General features: G+C 54.8%; 1 protein-coding gene across 5 annotated transcripts in view; it reads left to right on the forward strand.

Moving 5' to 3' along the window:
* The window catches only part of ACAP3 (ArfGAP with coiled-coil, ankyrin repeat and PH domains 3), an 81,948-nt gene that overhangs the window by 28,800 nt on the left and 40,730 nt on the right, over positions 1–12,418 (forward strand). For all 5 annotated transcript variants that reach the window (XM_083803184.1, XM_083803185.1, XM_083803187.1 and 2 more), the window contains exons 2-3: positions 8,376–8,433; positions 11,889–12,008. In XM_083803184.1, coding sequence (XP_083659310.1) covers positions 8,376–8,433; positions 11,889–12,008 — 178 coding nt within the window. The remainder of the gene's footprint in view (positions 1–8,375; positions 8,434–11,888; positions 12,009–12,418) is intronic.

The following is a 12,418-nucleotide window of genomic DNA, read 5'->3' on the forward strand; positions in this document are numbered from 1 at the left end:
TAAGGTGTGTGTGCAGCATCTGAGGCTCCGTTTGTGTCTGCGGAGAGCTGTTGGGTCAGGACGGGCCGGCACTGCTGGAGCACTCGATCTCACCCAGGGCAGCTCGGCAGCCCCTGCAGAGACCCCTCTGGGAGGTGCTCCGGCAGCATCGTGCTCGTCGATCCCTCACCTAGAGGAAACATCTCACCTCAAGGAAACATCTCACCTAGACGAAGCACCTCACCTAGAAGCATCATCTCACCGAGACGAAGCACCTCACCTAGACTCTCCTCCCTCTCCAGCCCCCGCTCCAGCAGAGGTAGGACGCTGCGCTGCCATTTAACGCCACTACCCACTCCCAGTGCTCCGTGCTCCTTGCCTCTCCCACATTTCCTGCATACTCCGCTCAGTTCCCTGAGAAACTTCGGCTCCTCTTAGCTATCTCGCAACCGGTCCCACGCTATTTCCAGGAGCAAATGCACAAAGCCGTGCAAATGGAGCTTGCATTTTGCGCTGGAAGCCGTGCAGTTGCAGGGTTCCTATGGATACAGTCACCGTGGAGCTGTTGCCATGGTGCTGTCTGCTCCCACTGACGGAGAGATGCAAAATATTATTCTTTTTTGGAAGCAAGGCGGAAGAGCAGTAGGTACCAGAGGGCACAGAAGCACGGAAGCTTTCCGAGAGGTATTTAAAGAGGCTAATAATAACTCGGTGTTAGAGCTTGGCCAGCTCTGCTGTCTGTCTTTGTCAGGTTCCTTATTTTTTCTTTTCTGCATCTTAAGGTAACGGCCAGCAAAGGGAAGCAAGAGCGACACACTCGCTGCAGGGTCAACCCCAGCAGCATTTCACCATGCAGCACTGCCCTTCTTGCAAAAAATAAATAAATCCAAGGAGTGCCCACCAGTAAGAAGTGCGTGGCTTTTACCTCACCTCAGTTTAAACCTCCAGAACTAAGGCTTGCAAGAAGACAAGGATGTGGAGGTGGAACTCAAAATCCCATCTTCTCCTGCAGGCCCCCTTTCCTTGGAGGCACACGCTCAGCTTATTTTAAGCTCTAGAAGAAAGTCAGTGCTCCTCTGGAGGGAAGCTTGGCAGCTGTTGGTGACCCTGCCAGGCTGCTGATGGTCCTGGAAGAAGGAGTCGAAGGAGAAGGGCTTGTGGCTGTGCCAGCCGTCCTCATCTAGGTAGGGGCAGAGCTAATCCCATCAAGGCAAACACCGCTTTCCCTGCATTTCAGGGAGAACCCAGTCAGATTTAATAAATAATAACAGCCGCTCTGCACACCTGCAGCTCCTGGCTCTGAGCATTTTGCCACCGCGATGCAATTAATCCTCCAAACGCTCCTGTGAGGGAGGGAAGGATTCGTTTCTCGGCCTCTGAATAGCGATATCGGGGCGTGGAGGCAGTGACAAGGGGCCTCCAATGATGCTGGGGCCATCGGGAAGAGCATCGAGGAGTTCCCCTTGCCTGTCCCGAGCTCTGGAGAGCCTGTGTCGAGCATCACCAGGTGACACACAGCGTAGGGCCCGCAGCAGCCTGATTTAGAACTACATTAGCTATTTTCCCTGTCTCGAGAGTCCTTTTTGTTGTGCACACACACGCAGGCGAGGTGGGTTTCTAGGAGTTACCGAGCCCTCGTGGCCCACTCAGCACGCGGATCAGACGTGATCGGGGTGTGAGAGCGCTGCTTTGGGCACAGGGCGGCTGCCTCGTGTGCGGCTCGTCGCGGGCAGGAGAGCTTTGATGCTGAAGAAGCGGTCGAGGGATGCAGCTTTGAGGGAGGGTTTTACTCAGAGCAGCACAGAGGGCTTGTAAAGGAGGGGGGACACCGTGTAGCAGGGAGATGGATCGCGTATACGAGTCACCGATTGGCCTGAGTTAGTGTTGGTATAAAAATTCAGCTTTCTACGGACAGTGAGTGAGCCAGCCTTTGTAACTCAACGTGCCTCGGGGACAAAGGAGCCCGCTGCTTAATGTAACCACCGGCAATCTGGTCACTGCCTGCGCTGTGTTTGCCTGAGCCTCCATGCTGAAAAAAAAATCTTGTCCTTATTTTCTTCTGCCTCAGTTTCCCTGCCAGCAAAGGGAGGAAAGCCAAACGCCCTTCCCAAGGGAAGAGAAGGGTTGTAATTAAGTCGACTTTGTGAGAAGCTCTGACAGCCGCAAGTAGAAGCAGTTGCTGTTATAGCAGCTAATAAGTCGCAATTACATTTTGTGTTCTTTTGGATCTCTTCTTCACGTAGTTGCCAGAGGTAACGGAGCCCTTTTAAGTCATTTTATTGCTTTTAATGCCGGCTTTGGTGCTGGGTTGCTGCTGTCCTTGCCTTCCGTTAGCACACGCGTGGTTGTGTCAGAGCTGACAAAACCCAGCAGAACCGTGGCCGAGGAAACTGTGACTGTTGTTCCACCACGAAGAAAAAGAAGTGTCAAAAACGCAGGCAGGCCTCGCCGAGAAACGCGAGCTGATCCCTTCATGCCTCCACCGCTTGGCAACGCGGGTTTATTTAATCCCGAGCTTTGTTAATCCACGGCGTGCCTGCGTGGTGCTGCAGCCAGTGCCTCACCCGAGGATCCCCCGAGCTTCCCAAACACGAGGGAGTCACTGGGTGCTCGCAGCGTCACCGCGATGCAGACGTGTATTAATTTAGCAATGGGGAAGCCAAGGGCTGGCTTAGGTGGCAGTTAATAATAAGAACAGAGTCGTCAGGCCTGCTGATTGCTCCCGTCATCACAAACCATCCCCTCTATAAGCCTATTTGTAAGCAGAGTCAGAAGCAAACGGTGAGTAACGATAACCTAACTCCAAGGGGGCCTGTGGTTCACCTGTTGGAGCCAACGTCCCTCTCTCCAGATGTCATTTCCCCTCCGCTTTTGTCCCTCATCCCCTGCCAGCCCTGTTCTAACTGCATCTGAGCACGGCTTAAAAATCCCAGCTCACTTCTTGGATGCGGGCGGTAATTCTCCTGGTGCTTGGGCTGTCTGCTGAGCGCTGGCAGGACCACAGGAGGGGAAAGGCAGATGGCTTCTTGCCACGGGCCCTGTTCTCTAGCCGTACAGGTTTATTATTACTCTTATTATTGTTATTTTGCATCCCTTTCCCCAGGGGATGTCCAAATGCTTCTGGGAAGATATTTGTCGCCTACAAATCGCGCTTCTGAACGGCTTCTCTAAAACACAAAGAAAAATTCCCAATGGAAACCCCTCAGGACGGCGGGGAATCGCTGCTTTCTCCGAGCAAGGAAACTCGAGCCTCGTCCCCGCAGCTGGAAGGGCTGCGCTTTGCGCTCAACAGCTAGCAGAGGAGGTCGCGGGTGGTTTTCTCTTCCCGCATGACGGAAATAGCCCAGGGCCTGGAAAAGCATTAGCAGGAAGAGCGCGGCATCGGGAAGCACGAAGGGCACATGGCCAAGAGATGACTGCACAGCTTTTAGCTGCCCAGTAATGGGGACGTTGCTTTTTTTTGGGGGGTGGGCGAAGGGATTCGGCTCCCTCTGTTCGAGTCACTCGGTTTCCTGGCCGCATGGCTCCGCGTGAGCGAGGGAGCCCAAATCTGAGCATCCCCGAGCGCACACAACACTCCGGCTGCTGCCGAGCCTGGGGTCCTCTGCTTGTGCGGGAAGCCAGGCGTGCTGTGGACGTGGAAGCGCGGGGTTTCAGCCACCCACCCTGCCTCTCCATCGCCCTCCCGCATTCCCTGGGACGGAGCGGTGGAGCTTGGCAGCGAGGGAGGGTGCCGGGGTGGCATTGCTCATCCCCGCGGAGTTAGTCCAGGTTCTCGGCTTGCTTGTGTGACTGAAGAGCCTTTTACCTCTGACACGCTGGTGGAAGTGGGTGAATTCAAGTCGGAAAGCAGTCGTGCTGAAACCTATTATTTCTCCAGGAAGGCGTGACCGACGGGCGCTGGCACCGTGTCTGTGGGCAGGGTGAGGACATTTGGAACCCCAGAAGCCCAGGGGCGGACTTAGGCACGTTGTGACCTCGAAGGATGGGAAATCAGGTGGCCGAGGATCTGATAGTACGTCTTTGCCCAAGCTTTGTCCTTCCACAGAGCACCATGCCAGGCCTGCCAGGAGGGCTCTGTCACCACTGCTTTAGCTCATCTCCAGCGTGCTTGCAGCGTGCTGGAATAGCACAGATCACAACGAAGGTGTCTGGCGTGAGTGCACGTGGTCCTGGGCAGGGACTGCGGTGAGTTTGTGTGCAAGGGAGCCAGACCTGTTACTTGTGAAGATTTTGCTCCCTGGTTTCTCACAAAGAAAGGTCCCCAGCCGAGGAGACGAGGCGTACCAGAGAGGACACTGCAGGGTAGGAACTGGGCTCTTGGTTGAGGACTGAGACCCCTTTGTCTTGCACGTAACAGCTTATCTAATGTGAATGTGTGGCCGCACTACGCCTAACCACAGCTCTGCCTCACAATTCATCTCTCCAAGGTCTTCGTTCCCCCCACGTAGCTGGAAGGATGGCCAACTGTTCCCCCTTGCCTCCTGTGATGCATCTGGAACTCCGTCAGAGTCCTGGAGCTGAACAGACCCTGAGATCACTGTCCTTGAAATCAACCACTCGGGACCTTTTATGTCAAGTCTGCACAGCAAACACAAAGCTCGAGTTTCATGGTCTCCCAGCCACGGCCAACTGCGTTCATACCTTAGTGGATTCCAGACCCAAAATTTCTTCCTCCTCCACACAGAGGCCAAATATATCAACTCCTTTTCTTAGGGCACGATAAAAATGGGGAGTAAATTATAGATGCTCTCTCCACCTTCTGGCAGGGAACATGCTGCTAGGCTGCCTCGCTATATTAGCTTCTCGCTGATGTCTGCAGATTGAACAATGGCTGCTGTTGCTTTCCTGGAAAGAAAAGCAACCCCAGAAAACCCGTCTCTCTCTCTCTCTTCCTCTCTTTTTTGCTGGTTATTATGTCCAGCTATAAGAAGCAAGAAGAAACCGAGTGGAAAAATTGAATCTGGCAGTAAGAGGGTGATGCATGAAGGCACACGACTTCCAAACCCAGAGAACAAAAATAGCTGAAAAAAAAAAAAAAGCCTGAAAGGAGCTCTTTAATTATTCCATTTCTTTCTAAAGCTTTGCCCCTGGCACAGCCAAGCTGCCGTTCCTATAGGGCAACCATATGTGTAGCAATAAAGCTCGGGCACCGCATTGTCAGAGAGAAGGGAGCTTCTTTTTTGGCCGTGCTTTCAAAGAGCTGGTAGCGGATCGATTGTGGCCAGAGCCCTGGGCGCGGGGAGGGCACGAGGGGGGCTGTGCTCCCGTAAGGAGCCACCAGGGTTTCATTTTCGGTCCAGCTGATGCGAGGGTGGGCGGTCAGCTCCCCGCCAGGGGTCTGGAGGCTGCTCCCGGGGAGCTGCTCGGGGAGGAGCTCGGGAGAAGTGCTGGGGAAAAGCAGAGGGTTTGGTTTTTTTCCCCGCTTACTTTTTCAGTCTGCATACACATACTAAAATACCCTTTTCTGAACCGTTAAAGGGGCTTTACATTAAGATCAGCTTCTTAATTATTTTTTTGGGGGCCGGCCCCTTGCTGCCCAGTGGCCTGGGGACCAACTGCGTACAGAACGACTGGGAAATGGAAGAGAGGGAGGCCAGATCAGGTGAGCTGCGACCCAGGAGGGGAACAGACCATGACATTTCTGTGGAGCTGAAGCGTGCTCTGAAGGCATCGATCCGTTGTCTGACCCTTCTGGTAGTTTGCAAAGTCCCTTTCGGGACTGGTCGGGCAGACAGCGGGGGCGATGCTGTGGGCTGGAGGTGGGTCTGCATTCGTGACTTTCCATAGTGTGCTTAGCACATAACTTCTTCCCTGAGCGTCCCCGGTGGAACGGAGAGGTGTGTGCAGACGGCAAAGGCTGGCATTACGGTGTCATCCCAAGACAGAGCTCGTGCTTAAAAAAATGAAGTGGAGGAAACGAAGCAGCTGCACTTTACTTGGTGTTTCTGCTGCTATCACAGAAAATTGCACTTGTAAAGCCACAGCAAGCGGTTCCCTCCCTTTGCACAAGCGCACCTGCGAGCCCTGCGGCTGCAAAGGGCCATTTTCAACCTGCAGGTTCTCGCTGTCTCACCTGCTCTGCGCTTTTTTCTTGCCAGCCTCCTCAGAGGTCCAGCAGAAGGCCAGGGGTCAGCTCCCGGACAGCCCCGCTGTATCAGTGCAGCTTCAGGGACCCGTGGCTGGGGCTGGGGAAGGTGTAACAAATGCTCCGTGAAGTGCTCAGCAGGTAGCGGGCTTTGTAAGTACGTCTCACGGCGCAGCAGGAAGCAGAGGAGCCGATCGTAGGCAGCAGCTGCATTTCTTGCATCCGGTAGTTTTGAATGAAAGCAGATCCCAAGCTGTCCTCTGTAATACGCGGCGGGGATTAATAACCTCGTGTGCTTCCGCTGGATTTGGTGCTTGGCTCGGGCTGCGACGTAGCGAGCATCACTCGGCGAGATGAATCCAGGGCTCCTGGATGCGGGGAGCGGAGCCACATCCTTTCCTCGCGCAGCTTTGGCAGGGCTTCGGCGTTCTCGCTGAGGTATCTTGCGGGTAATTTCGGAGCAGCGCACCTCCCCGCTCTCCGCTTCGGCCTCCCCTGTGGAAAGAAGGGAGGCTCTGCCCTCGTGTGTTACCACGTGCGTGCCACGCGAGGCGTGCAGGGAGCGCAGTGCCCATGGCCGTGTGACATCGGCGGGCCTTGGCTGTCACTCATCAGCGCGCGATGCGAGATGTCCCGGTCAGCTCGCTGCTCACAAGGCACATGAAGCCCTGGAGGGTGCTCGTGGGTAGAAGAGCTGCTCTCTCACGCGCCCTTTATCTGAAAATGCCGAAGATCTCATGGGTGCTAGGGAAGGAGCTGACAACACCCAGCCTTCCGCCCCCACTCCAGTCCTGCGCGGGGACAGGCTCGCTCCTCGGTCCCACCCGGATTACTCGGGACTGTAGGAAGTGTTGGCTGCCTCGGAGCCGACAGATGGGGACTGCGCTCACCTGCAGAAGGTATTAGAAACGTTTTCTATTGAGGAATGCTTGGGATGGATGTTACGGAGTGTGCCGTGCGGGTCTGGTTAGCTGTAAGCTTGGTAAGGGACGTGCAGGTACCGTGCTGCTGGCCTGAACTCTCCCTCAGCTTGGAGTTTCCACTTAGGGGTTTTTTTTTCCCCCAGCTTTGTGACCTTTGGGGCTTTCTTCTCAAATTTATTCTCCTTTCTCTTGGAAGCACATCCCTTAGTGAGGGCAGTCACTGCCTTCCTCACTCCCTTACTGACTGCAGGCACCACCAGGCACGGGGTTCCTGTGTACTCCAGCGGCTCCTCGGGACTTTTGCTGTTCCCTTTGGTGCGTGAGCATCCTGTCCTTCCGCTGCGCTGGCAGCGTCGATTCACGTGGCCCTCAATCGCCTCCCTCCCCTCTCTCTTCTTTCACCTGGCAAATGCTCGGCGCCGGATTTTTTCAAAGCCCGAGCGTGAGATTTCGGGAACCACCATTTAAAATTCCGAGCCCGCAAGCTTCAGAAGCTGCTCGCGGTGGAATTTGCCTCGTGTATCCTTGGTGCACGGGGGCGGCGCGAGGCTCACAGCGCTGCCGGCTGTGTGGTTACAGCAAGAGCTGCCCAAGCCTCGGCGCGGCTCAGCAGCGAGCGGCTCTGCGAGGGAGCGCTCCGGGGTTCGCAGCGCTGGATGCCGGCCTCAGAGAAACTCGTTCCGTACCGCACGGCTCAGGCTGGGAATGGTTTTTGGAAATGGCTGAAGTCATGTTGGCGTTTCACTCGGGGAGGGAGGCGCGGTGACCTCTGCGGCTGGATCCCACCAGCCTCTTACGGTCACATCTGTCCAGTGACGCGGAAAGAAAACCGAGCGGATAATCGCGGGGCAGATTTATCCGGACGCGACCAGAGAGCCACGTGTGGGAGAGGGACTTGGGGTGTTCAATGACAGCAGGGCCGAGAGGGGTTTCTGCTCGGGTGGCGGCTCCTGAGGCTCAAGGGACAAAACTCGCCGGGTGGCTGCACTTGAGGCACAATCGCAGCCCAGAAAATCCGTTTCGGTGGTAGGGAGGGAAGCAGTTTGGGCCTGCCAACTAACAGTGCCTGCAGGATCAGAACAAGACTATTGCAGCACACCCGAACGGCCCCGTGACGCTGGCAGAAGATAGCATCGTCTCCATCCCTTTGGTCAGCCCCGAGGAATTCATTCTCCGCCAGGTGGGATCCTGCTTCCTAGAAGTAAGTCCCGAGCTTATGGAGCGGCAGGAAAAACCGAAGTGGGACGTGTGAACCCCTCCTCCCGTCACCCACCAACACTCATACCTCAGGCCCTCGGATCTTTCCTTTTCTGGGACGCCTTGGCTTCTCTCCCAGTCGTTACAAGCAACCGATTAATTATTTCTTTTTGCTGCTCTCGTTGCAGGGCGACCATCGATGAAGTGGAAACAGATGTGGTGGAGATAGAAGCGAAGCTTGACAAGGTAAGGTGGAGCACGTTGGTTTGAAGTGGGGCTGATGGGTTCCTGCTTGGGAATATGGCCCCACCGGCCCCTGAAAAGGGAACCCAACACAGGCTGCCGGGAAACTGATGTGAAATACACTGAGCTTGCGCACAGGACCATGTCTCCCTCTACTGACTGGCACCTGTCAGGGCTCCTTCGTGATAGCCAAAGCTGTCGGGACAGGAGGTCCAGACTTGGGCTCCTGATGCTGCTTGGTGGCCTTCCCTGCTATTAACAGAGAAAAAAAAACGGCCTTGTCTTGAAGTGGGAGCTGTTACTGTAGAGCCCAACCCTTCGTTTTATTACAATATCGCTGCACCTTGCAGGGTATGATTAGACCTTAATCCTGGCCTCTGAAATCCCATCCTGGTTTCCTGGCCTCGTCGCCCTCCTTGAGAGCGTTATTACCCTCCTTTCCCTGCCTCCTTTTCTAGCCCATCGTGCCCCAGAGCTGGCTTGTTGCCGTGTAACTGTGCATCTGTAATTGTGGCTTGCAGATAACAAAAGGGCATTGCACTGAAATGTTAATTACAGATTCTCTGAAGGTGGGGTGTGCTCGGCGTTCATCTTCTGGCTGCTGGGATTGGCATTCATGGCGAGGGACGCAGTGAGGGTGGATCCTGCAGACGTTGCAGGGACCTGGGCAAAGGCTGTCCCTTGCTTCTAAGGCCTTGAGGACGAGGGGACAGCAGGGCAGGGAGTGCTGAGGTGGCGTGGATCGGAGTCGGAGGCTTTTTGGTGGCTCCTCCACCCCCGCTCGTCCTGACATCTGAGACATCGGCCAAGTTGTTTCTCAATGAGAACAGAGAAATGAAGGGGAGGAGCCAGAAGAGCTGTTGGCTTTCTCTCTGTGAGATTTCCCAAAGCTAGCAAGGGAGAAAAATCCCGTGTCTGATAGAAAAACGGGCTTTGTCGAAGTCACAAGCCCTAGGCAAACCCGTGTCCTATAAAACCTATTTACTACTTCAGCTGCTAGAAATAGGCACGAGCTAACTAGTCTCACTGATGAAGGCTGCAAAGGGATTTAGGCTGTCTGTTTTCCTCTGTGACAAGCCCGAGGCTCTAAGGACGAAGCATGGGGAAGCACAACGTGCTCTGATTGAAGCACGACTGCCGTCAGCACCCCCGAGGTCGGGCACTTGGGGTGCCAGGGGCCAGCCTGGGGCGAGGAGAGCAGGCTGCGGGCACAGGAGCTGTGCGGGGCTCTCCGCTCTGGGCTGCTCGGTGCTTTGCTGCCGATCGATTTGAGCTCCTTCGGGTGAGGGCTGCGTTAAAGCAACAGACAGGTGCGATTTTGGTCTTCCCCTGACAGCGGCTACGGTGGTATCGTGGTCGTGCAAAGCGGGTGGACGTGCCCTTCTGGTCGTTCGCATCGTTCCCCTGTCGGCTGCAGAGACGAGCAGGCGGAAGGCCTGGGAGCAGGGCGAGCGAGGCTGGAGTTTGTATCTGAAAAGCCGCTGGAGTTCAAATTCGTTTCTCTGAGAGTGACTTCAGACAAGGTTCGGTCATCCCCACTGATAATCCCTCAGCCCTGGCCGGGCCAGGTCCCCTCCTGCGCGCCCGCTGGGTGCGTGCCCGGGGCAGCCCCCGTGGGGCTTGGCGGGGATGCTGCTCGTTGGTGCCCCGGGAGAGCAGCGAACTGCGAGGACCTACCCCGCTTCTCTGCCTTCTGCTGGGCCTCTAGCACGTAGTTTATAAATGATCGGCCTTTTAGCACCTGTTTAAAATGCAGGTAAAGGGCAGCGTAACCGACTCATCAAAGGGAACACCAAGTATCTGGGCCGGGTGCTGTTTCAAAGAGATTTCCTTCATTTTCTCCCATCTGCAAAGCCGTCACTGCGCCCCTTGGGAGGCTAAGGGAATAGAATGCTGATCAGCGCAGGGAGAAATAAAAAATCCAGCTCTTAAGATTTTTTACTGCGCTTTCTGAACTTCCTGTGCTTTTTTTTTTTTTGAGATTTCACTACTTTGCAGCCACAGGCAGAAAGGGAGATTTCCAATAACGTCCAGACACGGCTGCTTTCTTCCCTCAGCTAGAGTGACTTCAGGTTTTCCTGCCACTGTCACAGACGCGCTTCCTACCAACGCTGCCCAAGCTCTCTGACGTTCCAGGAGTTTTTCGAGGGCTAGGAAATGCGATTGCAAAGTGTGCTTGTGCTGAATGGCCTTCAGCTACCAGTAACACAGCCTTGGCCACAAGTGGTTGCACAGAGGTATTGTAGAAACCGCCACGTTGCAGAATAAGCTGGATTTCCTTTCCAGAGGATCTGTCCAAACCCCTAGTGTCCATCTGGGCTCCAGATGTGACAGGAGCTGTGTCTATTCGCCCTCCTCCTCTGGGCTTGGATGGGATAGTGCGAGTCTGCTGGCTGCCAGAGCTCTTCTGTCAAACTGCGTGGACAGGGGAGCCTGCGAGTGTGAAAGAGCGAGGTCTGCACACCCTGCGTGTACGCAGCCGTACCCTGTGTGGCTTTGTGTGTGTTTATATATCCAGTTAAATCCTTGCAGAACTGCAGGGAGAGGCAAACAGGCTTGTTCTGCAATGCACGTGTATAAAATGTGACTCAGCACACACCCCAGAGCCTGGTGGCTGCACAAAAAGAGCACCGAGCCCACATCAGTTCACCCGTTGCCAGCAAGGCAAACTTGAGCGCTCCTCACTGCCAGCCCGGGGTGAGGCTGGCTGGCAGGGGGGGATTTCTAAAGCCATTGATCCCTGCTAAGATTAACATCCCTAAAAGCTCCTGGATTGTGAGAATGGAAAGCTTCAGTTCCAAGTGTTGGTCGTTGTCAGTAGCTAAAGTTTTTCACTTAGTTAAAAAGCCTGGAACCGTGATGATTTAAAAAAATGCTCTGTGGCCATCCTTAAGTTGCAAGTCTCCTGGGCCTTTGGTTTATAGATTTCTCTTGTTTCACTTAACCTTTTACAAGGAGCTTTGGGTGAATGATACGCCAAAAGCCACGATGCCGCAGCCTTTCCAGCCGGTTCCAGGCCTGCAGAGGTAGTTTGCTGTGGCCGGGATGTCTGGGAATGTTCCCGGCAGCTGTTAAATTATCGCAAGTTAATCAGGGCTCCCTGGAGATGTATGCCCGCGCTGCAGCAAACCTCTTCCAAAATGAGGAAGCTGCCCCATTTTGTTCCAGGGAGCTTCGCTGGGGTCATAACACGGGTGGCGATGGGAACCGGAGCGCGTGGCTTGCTTACTGCTGTTAACACCATGTTCCTGAGGACACGGCCCCTTCCAGGGCTGTCTGACAGCACGACGTACCCTGAGAAGTGAGGTGTGCATCCCCATTTCTGCCCCGTGCAGTCGGGGTAGCTCGTGTAGCCACAGCAGTAACCCGAGCAGCATCCTGCCCTGAAGGTCTTGCACCACGAAGCCCAGCCTGGCTGCAGTTTGTGTCATCTGCCTCTCTGCTCTCTCCTCGTGCAGCTGGTGAAGCTATGCAGTGGGATGATTGAAGCAGGCAAGGCCTACATCACCACAAACAAGCACTTTGTCAGCGGAGTCCGGGACTTGTCGCAGCAGTGCAAGAAGGATGAAATGATTTCGGTAAGTCGTCCTGCGGGACGGAGGATGGGACACAGCGAGGGCTGGGGAGCATTGAGCTTCGGGGTGCTGTGCATGGACTGTATGTCCAAGACCTTTGTACTATTTAAATAGCCATTTAGCATGAGATTTTGTATTTGGGGGAAAGCGGAGACCCTCTGTGCAGTGTTGAGGATCAGAGTGACATTCATCATCTGCAGGGAGAGCTGGACTTTTAAGAAGCCACAGTGCTGGCAAAGTAATCGCAATCTGGGTCAGTAAGCATAGGTTATTTAGGAAGCACAGGTAACCAGCCTGCGGAAGAAACAACTGGCGTGGTGGTTCGAGCACTAACCTGGAAGGGACGGGGAGCCTGTGGCTTCCATGCCAGATGTTTATTGGAACACCTTGCCAAGTGACGGAGCGGCTCTTCA

Source organism: Anser anser, assembly GCF_964211835.1.
Source record: "Anser anser genome assembly, chromosome: 17".
NCBI classification, from domain to species: Eukaryota; Metazoa; Chordata; class Aves; order Anseriformes; family Anatidae; genus Anser; species Anser anser.